General features: G+C 51.2%; 3 protein-coding genes across 3 annotated transcripts; all 3 read left to right on the forward strand.

Moving 5' to 3' along the window:
- Window positions 1-33: 33 nt before the first annotated feature.
- Window positions 34-6,400, forward strand: BO97DRAFT_446073 (acetyl-CoA synthetase-like protein; the record flags this gene model as incomplete). Its single annotated transcript, XM_025698611.1, has 5 exons — window positions 34-646; window positions 697-3,648; window positions 3,704-3,978; window positions 4,039-4,131; window positions 4,199-6,400. The coding sequence occupies 5 exons, from the start codon at window positions 34-36 to the stop codon at window positions 6,398-6,400; spliced, it is 6,135 nt and encodes a 2,044-aa protein (XP_025547742.1).
- A 4,062-nt stretch (window positions 6,401-10,462) lies between these two features.
- Window positions 10,463-12,509, forward strand: BO97DRAFT_353699 (uncharacterized protein; the record flags this gene model as incomplete). The annotated part of the gene is made up of 2 exons (XM_025692061.1): window positions 10,463-12,257; window positions 12,313-12,509. 2 exons carry the CDS (start codon window positions 10,463-10,465, stop codon window positions 12,507-12,509), a joined length of 1,992 nt encoding a protein of 663 aa, XP_025547743.1.
- On the forward strand, window positions 12,465-13,327 carry BO97DRAFT_200912 (uncharacterized protein). Its single transcript, XM_025690528.1, has one exon. The coding sequence runs from the start codon at window positions 12,628-12,630 to the stop codon at window positions 13,153-13,155; it is 528 nt and encodes a 175-aa protein (XP_025547744.1). The 5' UTR covers window positions 12,465-12,627; the 3' UTR covers window positions 13,156-13,327.
- Window positions 13,328-15,608: the final 2,281 nt, after the last annotated feature.

Below are 15,608 nucleotides of genomic sequence, written 5' to 3' on the forward strand. Positions count from 1 at the left end.
TGTGTCTCTCGTATTTTACATTATCCATTTACAATGTTATCTACCAGCTCTCAGTCTCTTCTGGAGCTTCTCAGTCAAGTCGTCCAGGACTTTCCTGACGACAAGGCAGTGGAAGAGGCTTCAGGCACTTACTTGACATACCGGCAACTCGACCACGAATCTACCCTTTTGGCGCATTGCTTGCGGCGGCATGGAATCCAACCGGGCCAGATAATTCCTCTTTTGACGAGCCATTGTGTACACATGGTGGTCGGCATTGTCGGTATACTCAAGGTTGGCGCAGTTTATGTGCCAGTTGACGAAGAACGAGTCTCATCTGACCGATGGCACTTCATCCTGGAGCAAACTCGAGCGTCCTTGGCTATTCAGACGGGCAGCAATGCTCCGTTTGATGGCGTGGAGACCGTCCGCCTTCCGCTCGATCAGACGAATGAATCCGATATCACATGCACAAGCATAGATACTTCCGAGCATGATTGTTGGGAGGATTTGCTGTGTATCATCTTCACCTCTGGAACCACAAACAAACCAAAAGGTGTCAGGGTCAGGCAGGCATCCGTGGCCAAGTTTGTATCCTCGTCACCATTCAACTATGATCTCCGCCCGCGTGATCGGGTGTTGTTAGCTCTGTCAGTTGAGTTTGACGGTTAGTCAAAGGCCATTTGAATGCGATTCGGAGGCTAATATAGGGACTAGCATGTATGGGCACCCTGTTTAACGTAATCTGCAGCGGCTCGACCGTGGTCCTTGCCGATCGATATAACTTCCAAACAAGAGCCAAGGAGTGCAATGTCATTGTGGCGACCCCGTCCATGCTTCAAGCCTTGGCAAGCCCCAAAGAGGAGTCATATCCAGATGTGACCAAGCTAGTGATCGGGGGCGAGACGCCTTCACAGAAACTGCTTGAGGCCTGGTCTACACTCGGGGTTCCAGTCTGGATTGCCTATGGGCCAACAGAGGCGACCTGTGCTGTATTGACGAGTCAATTGATTGCAGATCCGGCGACTGGTCAATACCGTCCCACTTGGTTCGATCAAGTTATATCCGGCACCACGGTTCTTTTGATGACGGAGAATTTGATGCCTATTGAGGAGACAGGTCAAGATGGTGAGATATGTATAAGCGGACAGTGCCTATCAGCCGGGTACTTGCACAATGAGACTCTCGAGAAGCAACGCTTCGTGGAATATGAAGAGTCTAGACTTTATCGAACCGGTGATGTTGCTAGGTGGGTCAATACAGGGGATGGCCAAAAGGTTCTCGAACTCCGAGGTCGACAAGATCGGACCACCAAAGTGCGGGGGTTTCTTGTCAACTTGGAGCAGGATGTAGACCAGGGCTTGATCCAGTCGGACGCGGCTGTTGAGGCAGTTTTTTCCCTCATGATTGACCAGCAACTGTGCACCGCAGTGGTGGGGTCGCAGTTGGACACCGAGAAGCTCATCTCGAGCTGGAGAGAAAAAGCACCGCCATTCATGGTACCCGACCATATCTTTCAGCTGGATGCTCTTCCTACAACTCTCAATGGCAAGATCGATCCGCGCGAACTAGCACGAATCCTGGAGGCCAAGCTATCCCAATATTCTCAGCTCACACCTCATCCCACAACTCACTCTCTGCGGGATATCATCACGCAAGGCCTGTGCGATATACTGCACTGCGCTCCGTTTCGCATCGACCAAAGCCAGAGTTTTATTGCCTTGGGAGGGCATTCGCTTGCGGCAGCGAAACTCTCCACCTATTTGCGGCGACACGGTTACCAGATACCAGCACATGATATCTTGCTTCATTCCTCGCTTGAATCACTTATTGCGAAGTATGAGCAACAACGGCCAGAGACGGAGCAAATGATCTCTAGAGACAATGTTACCTCGGGAGTACTCTCGTCACTTCAGAGCATAATGGTGCTTGAAACCTTGGAAAATTCGTCTGCCAACGGGATTAGATACACCTCGTACTATCGTACTAAGGATATTGCGAAGTTGAAAGCAGCTTGGCAAAAAGTTGCCTCTGTGGAGCCTCTGTTCCGCACGGTTTTCCGCACGAGCGGCACACATCTCGTGCAAGAGCTAGAACAAGACCCAGCCTTCTTGTGGGACGAGGTCGTTGCATCTAGTTATGAGGAGGTAAATGCACATCTGGAAGCCGTATCGAAGACGACTGGTCTTGGTACTCGATTCTTAGTGTTGCATCTCACAAAAGATGGCCGTCCCATGGGTGAGAGCATGCTCGTTTGGGCTGTCCATCATGCCCTGATCGATGGTTACTCTGCATCTTTGATCTTCACCAAACTGGACGCAGCGCTCCAAGATCAGCCATTTCAAGCTTCTATACCGTACACGCAAGCGGCTATGGATCTTTGTGCGCTTCAAGAAGCCATGGCCGATGACATCGAAAGCTTTTGGAAGGATCAAAACAATCGTTATTCAGCTGCAGCGGGAGATCTCTTGTTTTCCCATGCATGTGGCCCAGCAGAAACGCCACGTCGGAAGGAGCATACGATCGAATTTGATATCAGTCCGGAATTTGTATCGCGTCAAGCTCGACAGTTATCAATCACCCCAGCCACCTTCTTCTATGCAGCGTGGGCTTCGCTGCTATCCAGCTACCTGAATTCGACGACAGTCATTTTCGGCGCTGTGTTATCGGGGCGCAATCTGCCTTTCTCGTGGGCTTCTTCAGTCATCGGGCCCTTGATCAATACTCTTCCCTTCCAATGTCAAGTGAATCGTTCTGTCAATAACTCAGGCTTCCTTCAAGAAATGCATGGTCTCATGCAAGAGCTTTCGAGATTCCAGCTGTCCGATCGTCCCTCAGATGTACCGCGATTCACAACAGTCATGACTGTTCAATATGCAGGCCTTCAAGAAGGTACTACCGCGCTTCCGCCAATACGCACGCCTTCCGTTCAGAACATGACGGATGCTCCATTGACCGTCGTGGTCGATATGTCCCTTAATCAGATTCGATTTCTTTACCAGGATGATCAGTTTCCATCACAAACGGTTCAGGACATAGGTGTCATTTACAATAACCTCTTGCGGGCGCTGACCATTGATTCAGAAGACATGTTGGGCACATGCTTAGCTCAAGGGTTATCTTCAAAGATGCATCAGAGGCTGAGGCGCTGGGGAAACCACGATCTAGACTCCACACATACTTCAAATGAAGGCCACACGTTGACCAGTCTCTGGAAAGGAGTCGTTGAGGCGAATGGCACCTCTATTGCGGTCGCAAAGAACTCAAAGACCATAACGTACGCCGAACTTGCATTCGCAGCAACCAGGGTTGCAAGTATGATCCAGCTACTGGCTGAGCCGGGAGATGTGGTGGCAATTTTCGCTGACCGCTCAATCAACTGGATCATTGGCGTCTGGGCTTGCATGGTTGCGAACACTGTGTATTGCCCTGTGGATGCTAGCTATCCGATGGCATATCAAGCACGCTTGTTACAGCAGAGCAAAGCTGCTGTTCTGCTCTTACCGCACCAATCGTCACTGCAGCACGCTGATATAGCACCTATCACCATCGCCATCGATAAGGTATTGCAGAGTAGCATCCGGCCGGTAAGAGAACCATGGAGGGTACAACGTTCGAGTGATGCAGCGTATCTTTGCTTTACATCGGGGTCCACAGGTGTTCCAAAAGGTATGTGTTCTCCAAAGCCGTCCGTGGTCGGCTAATATACTGACAACTTTCGTAGGTGTTTTGTGTGAGCATCGGGGAGTGGTTGCTTACCACTCGGCCTTGGAAACACGTTTGCATAGCGAGCCTGGTCGCCGAATAGCCCAGGTCTTATCAACGGCGTTCGACGGGGCTATTCATGAGATATTTGCCACGCTCTGTTATGGTGGAACCCTTGTTCTGCGCAAAGATGACCGAGACATGTTCTCTCACATCCGTGACGTGGATGTTGCTACATTAAGCCCGTCTGTAGCAGCGGAACTGGACCCCAATGAATTCCCTAACCTTGAATACGTCTGTCACCCTTCTTCCAAAGTTATTCCCACGAAGACAAGTGGCTAAATCCATATCCAGGTTTATCTGGTAGGAGAACCTGTCCCGCAAAGACTGGTCGATCGATGGGCAACTACGAAGCGCACGTTGTATAATGGATATGGACCAACAGAGGTACGTTAGTCTCTTGCTAATAATGTCAATGAGAACTGCCAATTGATATGGTTTGCCACTCATCTAGACCACCATCATCGTCTGCCAACAGAAATTGCGAGCGGGAGCTCCCGTCAACATCGGACCTCCTGTGCCTACTGCGCGGTTGTATATTCTGAATGATCATTTTGAGCTGCAGCCTCCAGGAGCTATAGGTCATATATTTGTTGCCGGTACCCAAGTCAGCCGTGGCTATTTCAATCTCCCTGACCTAACGGCCTCGGAATTCATGCTTGATCCGTTTGTCCGCGGAGCAGGTCATGAGCGCATGTACCGTACTGGTGATGTGGGATTTTGGGATGAAGAGGGCAATGTGCAACTGTGTGGACGTATTGATCGCCAGGTCAAATCTCGAGGCTATCGCGTTAATCTTGATGATGTTGCCCACGCCGCGTACCAGGCCATGCCCTCCATTCGAAAAGCAGCGGCAACTGCAGAAGACACCAGCATTATACTATTCGTCGAGCCTGCTGATGTCAATACTCACGAACTTCAGACAAGACTTAGATCCACCCTGGCACCTCATGCGGTCCCGCGAAGGATTGTTGCCCTAAGGAGCCTTCCTCTAACTACCAATGGCAAAATCGATGTCAAGGGCTTAGTAGCGCCAGAGTCTGACTCTCCTCAGGATAAGGAATGCCAAACTACGTCGGAACTTATAACCGCACAGTGGCGACAGTTGCTCAAGTTGGACAGCTCCACGGATATTTCAGGGTCGGATGACTTTGTCGGCCTAGGCGGAAATTCCATCCTGCAGCTCAAACTTGCAGCCCGCATCCGAAGTACTTTCGGCATACCTATAAGTATCCAGCACATCATATCTTCACCTACCCTGAAAGATATGGTCGGTGCAGTTGAACGACAAATAGGCATATCAAGCTCACAGAACAACCTGAGCGATGCGGTCGAGTCGTTGACTTTGACGCCTACAAGCGCCTCACCGACTGAAATTTCATGGATCCAGCGTTATATTGATTCGCAGTGCCAATCGTCCTTTAATGTCTCCTACACAGCATCTTTGCCGAAAAGTATCGATCTTCGGAAGATGGGTAATGCACTAGAAACTGTGCTGAATCGACACCACATCCTTCGATCCCGGTTCACGAATCTGCGAGGCCCCATCCGGCGAGAAATCGCACCAGAGCTCATACGGGTGGCCTTCACGCAAGCATTGCCTCTTGATCAAGTCATCAACAAGCCATTCAGCCTTACTTCCGAGGAAAGTCTTGTCACGGCCCTGATCGCGCCAGATTGTATGGTTCTGACAATCTCCCATATACTGTGCGATCTGACGGCACTGAACACCATTCTGGACGAAGTCACACAATGCTATCACGGGCAGTCGTTGGGCCCAGTAGCGCGTGAATATTTCGACGTAACCATCTGGAACGAGCCCATCAGCGAGGATAACAGAACATTCTGGCAGGAATATCTCCACGGTCTAGACATCCACCGCAGCCGGACGACGCAGAAGCGGACCTACCAGGGAACCTGGCAGATTCTGCAAGTGCCGGACTCCACGTTTCAAAAGCTGATCGCTTACAGCACCAAGGAAGGCATCACATTGCACCAATTCTCTCTCGCGGTGACAAGCTTGGTACTCCACGTGCTCTGCGACCGCGAGGATGTCGTGATCGGCTCTCCCTACATGAACCGCCCGGGAATCGAGGATCAAGGGGTGGTCGGGCTTTTCCTCGAGCCACTCCCCGTGCGAATCGCCCGCGTGCCGAAGAATTCGTCCGCCCGTACCATCGACTTCCTTCAGTATGTCCGCTCGGCCGCTCAATCAGCTTTGGCCCACGCCATTCCATGGCATCAACTGATGGAGCTATTCCAACTGCCCTTCCCGTCCGACCGCGACGAGATCTTCGACTGCGCTGTCAGCTTTCTCGACGAGCGAGACCGGTCGGAACATCTAGCCATTGACGGCGTTGTCTCCCAAGACGTTTGGTCGCAAGGTGCCAAGTTTTCCGTGCTTTTTGAGTGGCATGCCAGTGCCACGGGTTTATTTCTGCGCTGCGAATACGAAACCGATCGGTTCTCCAAAGAATACATTTCGGTGCTTGAACGAATGATTCTGGAGTCCCTAGAGCAGCTGCTGGAACCAAATGCTCTTCTTGCAGATGTCAAAGAGGTACTGAGACAAAGTCTGAAGCACGACTGTGAGGAATTGGGCCTTGAAGTCAGTCAAGTCTGTTCAATCGCTCGGGAGTTCATGATGGGGTCCTGAGGTGGGTGGGTAAAGTGGGTAAATTGATCATAATCTCATGATGCAGTTCTTTGCGGTAAGATCCAGAACGGGAAGGTGCTACGTGTAAGGTCACGTGCCAGGACTGGTGACATCGCCGACAACAATACTACAGCACAACAAGACATATCTATCTCGGAGTTATGGACATACTATCATTCTAATTTGGCCTACATATGTCTACTAGTGTTGTTCCTGCTTGTTTGATAACCAATCTTGTAGTCATTCCCGTGTCTAAGTACAAAGGTATATATATTGCTGAAAAGCGAAAGAAATAATTGCTACTAGGCCAGAGCTTCAGAATAGAAGTCGCCAAAGACTCAATTCATAGACAATACCGTGATACTCATCCCAGTATATCATGGAGAAAGAAGCCCAGGAATATGTTCCCCGCATTTTACACGTCAGGGGCTTTCAAGGAGCGGAGGATGTAGATGGATAGCCACGAAGCAATGTATGAATGATGGCAGTACCGAAGATCGATTATCGTCACATCGTTCATCGTCAAGTCGTTAAACGCATCTGACATTTGATTCAGAGCGCTCAAGCTGGCTGGCATTCGCCGCAAACCCAGTGATCACAAACGGTGCAACGGCCAGAGCTCAATGCAGGGTTGTTCTCCGAGCCACAGGCGCAGCAGATCCACCAGTCGTCCATTGACGGTCTAACGACGTCGGAAAAAGTATAGATGGGAGTGATGGATTTGACGACTGTAGTGATGGAGGGGTATTCTGAGGAGCAGACCATTACTACTGGGACGTGGTGATCACTAAGAGGTCACTTGATAGAGGTTTCATTCAAGATTGTGGGCAACGTTATCGCAGTAGAACTATGAGCCAGACCAGCGGACAGGAGTAGAATGACCGTTCTGCCCTCTTCAATTTCTGAAAGGCGTAATTGAACTTCTGACAATGATCGATCTTGAAAATTAACATGCGGTTCTGAGGCGAGGTTCTGATATTTCCAATTAATGAGTCAAAGGCGCAAGACTGTCCTACCTGAATGTATCAGATAGCACCGACTGACGGGCTCATTATCTGGGGGCCATGCACCCGAGTATGGTTGATGTTCGATATAGCAGAGCCCTGGCTAACATGGCAGCTGAGAGTAACAGGTTCATGGTCACCTGAAAGGATCGTGATGCCGGTCTTGCTTGAGCTTTACCACCCAGGCGGATAGCCAGAAGAAGCAAGAGAGACTGAGCATCGGGAGGCAGAATCACTTCGAATTTATGGGTAACACAGGGGATCCTAACACCTGATGATATCTGGCAATTCATGAGTCAAAGGGAGATCGTTCTGGCTTTGCAATGAAGCATAATTCACCGAGGAGCGGATACGATGCAGTAGATTTGAGCCTGCCGAAATTAGGCCCGTAGGGCGGCCAGTAGATCAGCTAGTCCTGTAATGTGGATTGCTCTTGGCTGTGGTTGGTCATTGGGTTATTGGCTGTCACTCTTCAGGGTGACTAGGTAGGTTTCTTGCTGGCTCGTTCAATTCGAGCTCTCTTCGACGTAGTGAGTCCCAAGAGAAAGAGTTCCGTATCCAATTTCCCAGAGAAATACGCATTGTCACTAGGAGGCAGCGATGTCAACGGCATGCGGGATGGTAAGGGAGGGGGTTGATTACATTTCTATCATGATAGATTATCATAATTCAAGATTCCGTGCAGCGAAGATCTCACGGGCATGACTTACTAGGAGGTGATTCATTACATTCTTCTTCCCGGTGTCACATCTGTTTCGAAATGCTTTCTAGCGATGGTGGAGACAAAGGCTTGTGAAACAGACTCCAGTCATCTCGGTTAGTGATGTTGAAGGCGCGAAGCAAAGTGCTGAGGCACACGACATAAATCGCGCACACGGGCCGGCTGGTGAAGCGATTCATGAAGCGCCGGAGGTGGGTAAAAGCGGCAGCCAGGACCATCTCTTGACCAGAGCAGCAGGTAGCCAGTGTTTCAAAGAGACCAATGTATGCCCAAGGCCTGCGAATGTCTGCCCTGGGTGAAGAAGCGTCCAGTGCCCTTAGGTCGACTCTCGGATCTGCCACGAGGCCGACACGACTTCTCTTGCGACCGGGGCCACTACAGGGCCAGCGTACCTGGTTCCCGGGTCTTCGAAGACCAATGTCGGCGTTCGAGAAGGCCTCTGGGGCGGATGCGGGTGCTGTGTTCCGCAATCGACCCAGATCAACTGCAAGAAATATCCATTGAGCAACTGTGATCAAGTACCGCCCCCTGGATCGACAGTACCCAGTGTTAGTGGTGGGAATTCAGCCTAGTCTAGAGGCGGGGCTTGTGAGGCTGTGACTGCTCCAGACAGGTCGCCTTCGTGTCCTTCTAGAAAGCCCACCCAACCCCACTGGCATGAGTCCGGACCACTCACAGTCCTTTAATGTTACTCGGGCTGATGTCGGCTCCGGCATAGGGCCATCAACAGCATGCCGACGGCCTCAGAACTTGCTCGGCGTGATGTCATCCGCTCCTTGCTTGGCGAGGCGTAAGACGGGACGCCGGATGATTAGCCCGGGCACGGGGGGGCAGGACTTGTGAAGGACACGAGAGACGGGAATGCGAGTTAGATCAGACCGAACTTGACCGCTAATATTTGACCCTACAGATGAATCTGCCATGCGAGATTTGCGGTGAGACCCGGAGTGTGAGCAAAGACAAGTGGGGACTCGATACAGTAGCACTGTACTGAGTAGATGGAGACTCGATAAGGTCCTCATGTTCTCGGCTAGACACTCAAAAGTAAGATTCGTCGAGTGTAAGAGAAAATGAAAAAGAGGAGCACATACACTTGGGGGTTCCACTGGGATGAGACAGAGAGTAGGACTGGAATGATCAGTGGACAAGACAAGACAAGACAACAGTTGAATACTCCATAGTGGGTGTGTAATCAAATCAATGGGTGGGCTGAAAGTTGGAAGCATGGATGATGAGGTAAGCTTTGTTGTTTCAAGCCACACAGGACCGTGGCGGGAGCCGAGAAGCAACCGTGGTTGGTCAATTTCTGGCATGCAGTGGCAGAATTGGCAGTGGAAGAACCGGACGGGAAGAACTGGCAGGGCACCGGCTGGCAGTTCCTATCCTGGTCGCTGCCTTAGGTTCTTCATTTTGGGCGCCTTCCCTCGGCTTACTCTTCCTTCCTTCCCTTCCATCATCCATCCAGACACGCCATTCATCTGCTGTACTATAGAGTACATACATTCGAGAGACAACTTCTTGAACTCAAGAAGACTTGGAATCTTCTTCTTATTCTTCCTGCACTTCTTTCTTGTCCCTCCTCAACATCATTTTCTTGGTCAGACAATTGCAAACTTCCCCCCCCCTCCCAGTGGAGATCCGTTCATATCCGCTCCGGTCTTGGTAGTGAGTGGATTGGGAATGGCATCAATCCATCTTCTCTGATTTGTGCACTGGCGACTCCTCCAGTCTTGCGTCACCATCTTCTCAAACGGGCAGTCCAAGGGTCTCGAGACTCCGTCTGCTCATCTTTTGCTGTATGCACTCCGCAGTGCTCTTCTGCTTCAAATCCTCATTCTGATCAACCTCTTGTCTTTCAGTCTGACTCCCCCTCCTTGATCCTCAAACCTTCTCCCCCTTGATCCACTGTCAATTTTGTTTCATCGGTCCGTGCTTACCAGCCTTTCATATATTATTGCCTGCCCTCCCCAGTTGTCTGTCGGGTGGCCTGTGACTTCAGGCATCAAGAACACTCAATTGACTTGAGTTTTCCTCTTTGTTTCTGCCACTGGTGGTGTGTCTTATCTGGAGATCTTTTTCGCCCCTCGGGCTTTATCGTCATCTTCTATAGCTTTCTGGCCTGGTGCCCAAAATAACCTTTTTCTCTTTCTCTCCCCAATCCACCAACCTTTCTTTTTCTTTCTGGTCGTATTTTTCGGCATTGCTTCCTCTTGCTCTGATTGCTCCCAATTTTTGTGTCCACGACGTCACAAAGCTTCTGTGACCACATACATTGTTCATCCGTTTACTTTTCCCCCGGTCGGATCTCGTGCGTTATTGTCTGCAAGGGTACAGAATATGGGTCCCGCTGTGCGTTACCGGCCCATGTCTCCCAACGGCTCGCGTATGATGGATCCGATGCGCGCTTCCACCGGCACAGTGCAGCTCAGCTCTTCCTACGATCCGTACGATCTCACCAATCGCCCGACACACGCAGGCTATCACCCCGATGTCAACTACATCCCATCCTACGAGCCACGATTTGCGCGGGAGCCGCGACTGGAAGCACAGCCAATTTCCTCTACAACGTACCGTGACTCGGGCCACTCGACCAAGTTGAGGACTGAGTACGCCATCCGTCCCAGGCAGCGGAGCAATACCGCATCCGCCGTCGAAATCCAGTATGCTCCCGGCCGATATGAGGCAACTGCATCCCCGTTATCCAGGGCGTCTCCAGTCATAGTTCCAGGTCATCACCGATCCCCAAGCCCGCAGCGAGACCCAGACCGCTACGTGGTGCCCGCATCTTCGCCCAGACACCACCACCCACGTCATCATGCACCCAACCCCGATTATGCAAGCGATACTGGTCGTATGGATTTGAAGGACAGGATGGCTATGGCACGGATCCCCCACAATGCCTACCCTGCCTATGAACACAGTCCTCGCTGGCGGTATCCGCCGACCGGTGGTCTTCGGAAAGGAGAAGACATTGATGATTATGACGCCTATTCTTATACAAACCCTCGCGAACAATTCGAGAAGGACTCGGCTGCCAGGATGCATCGTGTTTATCCAAGGGACAGACCGCTCAGCTTGACTGGCCCGGACGATCCGCAGTTGCAATCGAGGAAAGAATCGCGGGCCCTGGGGCCACCTCCCTCACAGAGAGGGTTTGATCGGATTGAAAAAGGAGGTCGTTTGCGCCGCTCAACCCATGGCTCGGCTGATAGCGATGTGGAGAGCTCTAGTGCTCGACGGCAACGAGTCCCAGTGTCTTTGCACCAGGACCTTGATGAAGGTTACTCTTCTTACCGGTCTGAGCACGAGGACCATCGCCATCGTCGGCATCGACACAGGCGCCACGATGACGATCGCTACTCTCACGACGAACGTTCGTCGCGGAAGTCTTCATCTAAAGCTTCAGTCATTTCCGGGACGAGCACTGGACTGGGAACCGCCGTTCTAGGATACCCTGACGACTTTGATTACGAGCTATCTCCTCGGACCGACCACCATCGGTCTCATGTTCGGAGCGCCCGTGACGATGAGAATAGGCGGCACCACAGTCGGTCCCGGAGACGACGGTCCCGACGTCGTGATGAGAGTGACTCGGATTCTTATACCTCGGACGAAGACTTGAAGAAGTACCGACGGGAACCATCGGCCCATAGAAGGCGAGATGGCTCCGATGCTTCGGCGAGTAGCAGCGACCGGGTGCCTCAGTATCTGAATGTGAACCACGCTTCTCGGCATCGCTCTCACTCCAGACGCCGCCCCGAGGAAATATCGGTCAAAGATGGAAGCAGGCAGGAACGATTCGGCTCTCCGGATGAGCTGAAGAAGTCTGACTCGGCAGCGGCGAAAGATCAGGAGCCACCTACCCCCAAGGGTATTCTGAAGCCGCCACGTGCCAAATTTCCCGAAGAGCCAAACCCTGTGCGAGAAGGTGTTGCCCCTCTGAAAGACGCTCACAAGAAGGGTATTCCTCCCGGTGCTAGGTGGACGAAGATTGACCGGCGATTGGTTAACCCTGCTGCTTTGGAGCTTGGCCGTGAACGATATGAGGAACGCTCTGAATATGTCATTGTCTTGCGCGTGTTGACCAAGGAGGAGATTCAGGCGTATGCCGTCAAAACGCAGGAAATTCGAGGTATGTGCATCGGCATTTGGTTTGCTGATGAGTCTGGATACTGACCATTCACTAGATGCTCGTCATCACGAGTACATTCAAGAGCGACGTCGACGCCGCGAGGAGGACCGTCGTCGAGGACGCAAAGTTGACGACTCCTCGAGCGACGATGAAGACGACGGCTCGGATGGATCGCCCTTGGCTATTGAGGCATCATCCGAGTCCAAATCCATGCCGAAGGTGCCGGCAGATCCCGCAAAAGCAGCGGCGTGAGCGGAGAGCCAGTCGGAAGATTTTCTCATCCGAGAAACCGTCTCCTTTACTGGTCCCTGTGTAGTAATATCTCTGATTACCATGTGATCCCATCCCAGTACCAAGTAGGAGCGACGCGATGGTCGTGAACGACAACGGGATGCGTGACGACAGAACTGTGGATAGGAAGGGCGATTCATGTTTCGACTATTACAGCAGGTGCATTTGGCTGCTTGTACGAGGGCGCTGGGGCGACCAAGCAATTGATACTGTCTCAATGACAACTGGGTCTACCGCATGCAGTGTACAGTCCTACGGTGCTATTATTCGAGCAGAGAGCTGGAGTGGAAAGCTTCAGCCAAATATTTCCAGGCGGACAGACGCCATCTGGTCTTCTGACTATGTGCACGCCATGGTGACACGGTGCCACCCGACCGCATCGCTGACTGGCTCTGCTGCTGCGCGTGCTCAAGGAGACAAACTCCCAAATCGTGGGTATCCGATACCTGGTGCTACCGCCGACCGAATCCGGTCAACCGAAGAGTACCTGCTGAGCAGAGTGTCTTGTACATGTGGCCACGATGGTTGGTGTTGTGCAGCATGGTTGGATTGGAGTTCTGGTCGAAGTCAGAGGGAATGGGCTTTGGTTTGTCCTGCAGGTGACTAGGACGATCCTTTTTCTTGGGTGACATGGCTACCGTATATACATCAGTTTTTTTTCTTTCCACGACTCCATGCAGGTCTCATGTTTGTGTCTATAGTATATTACCGGTGCAGTTTAGAATGTTGCCTAGGGTTTGCGACGCAATTCGACACGATTCTGTGAGATTTCTGTGGTGTGTAGGCCGATCTGGCATCGCCTTACCGAACTATTGGATGCACCTGGATGAAACCTTGTGGTTGTCAGACCAGAGCGACCGGGTGAGGCAGCAGGGAATCCACGGGACGACAGGGGTGGAGGTTGGGGGGAGGAAAGAGGTCTCTTCACCAACCACCCTATCTCTCTTTTCCTCGCGCAACGCAAAAAGCAGTCCCTTCCTTTCCCCCATCCGACACGGACCTCAGGAGGCAGTTATTTTGTCAAGTAAGAAACGCAAACAACAAACCAATAACGCCCCTCGGAAACGAACGGATCCGGAATGTACAACAAACAAAACCTAAGCCTAAGACCCTGATAGTTCATCGCAGCGGCGAGAGCCTGTCCCAAGATTCGCCATCGCCCTGTCTATCTGTCTGCTGTCAGGTTGTTGATTGGCCTGGGTTATCTTGTATACAACGATGAAGGTATGATCTCAGCGGCGCGGAGATTTTCCATTCTTCTTTACGGAGTAGATGGTCAGTGGGGAGGTATCTACCGACATAGTCGAATCGAGAGAGGTATGCACAGTACACTGTGTCTACGTGCTTGTTTACATCTCGCGAGAATAGCCTACCTACCTCTATCGTATTCCATGCATGCTTGTATGTATCTCAGTAAAGATAGCGAGTGTAGTAGCGATAGGTTTGTTTGCGCGGTGGAAACCCGCTTTGTGTTGACGAAGAATTGTTTGCTTCTGCTCTTACCTAGGTAGGTAAGCATGGGGCGGGCATGACAGCCATGAGCGTCGTCTGCCAACTCCATGTTCTGTCTCTGGGGAATCTACCTGAATTAGCTAGGGGGTTTTCTGTGGCAATGGGGAGATGTTTGACGGTTCTACTCTGGCACAATTTGTTGTTGCTCTGGTACAGTACCAGATGCGGGGGTTTGGTGGACTTACAGACTGTATATACCAACTGTATAGTGTTGAACTGAGGGGAGGGGGGAACTGTGTCTGCTCAAAATGCCTTATACTCTCTTTGAGAAAGAGTCGAGTATACCTAGGGGGTGTTGCAATAACCCCCAATCCAGCGGGATAATGTATATGAAGTAAGTCCCTATACCCATCCATAAGAGAGCTAGTTATACCTACCTATAACATCAACACAAACCAAAGAAACCGTTCCCAGCACCCCTTGACCAGTGACTAGACCGACCACCACGAGCAAAAGCGAAAACAATCCCATTATCCTCCACCATCCCCTTCCATCCCATGCCATCCCACCCCTACCTCCCAGTACAATACCCGAAGTATGCACAAGGTCCAGGATCTAGCAAGAAACCACCTATGACTCGCAGCCTTCCCTCGTCCCAAAGAAACCATCAGATCAGGAAGGAAGACACCTACCGTAGGTAGGTACAGTAAGTACATACCTTAACCACGGTAGAATGGAAAGGATGCGGTTGGTCGATAACCCCTAGACCCGACCTTACCTAAGTAAATGCCGCGATGCTTTACCATGCTTGCATGTTTGCATGTGCAATGCTAATCTAAAGCTGACGCTAATGCTAACAGACAGAGACAGTGAAAAACAGATTGACGTTGGCAGTTTGAAGGAGAGGGGAAGGGGACAAGGGGCTGGTTGGGGGTTTGTCCTGTCTGGGAAGGAGATCTTCCTCCAACCAGTCCCATAGATACTTTCTTTGTTGTTATGAGGGGTGGCCCAGTTAGGCCTGATGGTAGCGGGATTTGTACTTATCTTTCATAGTGTTGTGGGTGGTTGGGTGGGTGATCGGGGTTTGGTTGTGTGTTCTTGTCTACCGGGTTTACGTTTCCGGTGGGCTCTATTTTGTGGAATGTATACAGTGTGAAGATACATACCTTGAGCAAAATAGAAGGGAGAAAGGACTGAGTATAGTGGAAGAAATGTATGTCCTCAGTGCGGAAAGTGTTTTTCTGTCCACGGTAGGTGTAGTTTCTGGCCCCGTCAGCGCACGCAGTGTGTAGTCTATCTACCTGATATCTACCCATCTTGGACAAGTAACTACGAGTAGCCTGTAGACTACCGCAATAAGCAGTAGCTACCTAGTCAGTCTCATCCTTACCATGTGCTAACCACAATATTCCCCAACGCAAGACACACTCCCCACCACTAAGTAAATCGTCGAATTCGGATACGTATAACGCAAACACCTAACAGAAAAAGCCTAGACCACCAACTATCCCCTCCTCCTTACGACGGGACCACCCACAATACTAAACCAGGATACCTCATAGTCGAAAATCACCCGTTCCTTAGCCGTCGTCAGTGCGTAGGGATTCG

This window comes from Aspergillus homomorphus, assembly GCF_003184865.1.
Source record: "Aspergillus homomorphus CBS 101889 unplaced genomic scaffold BO97scaffold_46, whole genome shotgun sequence".
Classification (NCBI taxonomy): domain Eukaryota; kingdom Fungi; phylum Ascomycota; class Eurotiomycetes; order Eurotiales; family Aspergillaceae; genus Aspergillus; species Aspergillus homomorphus.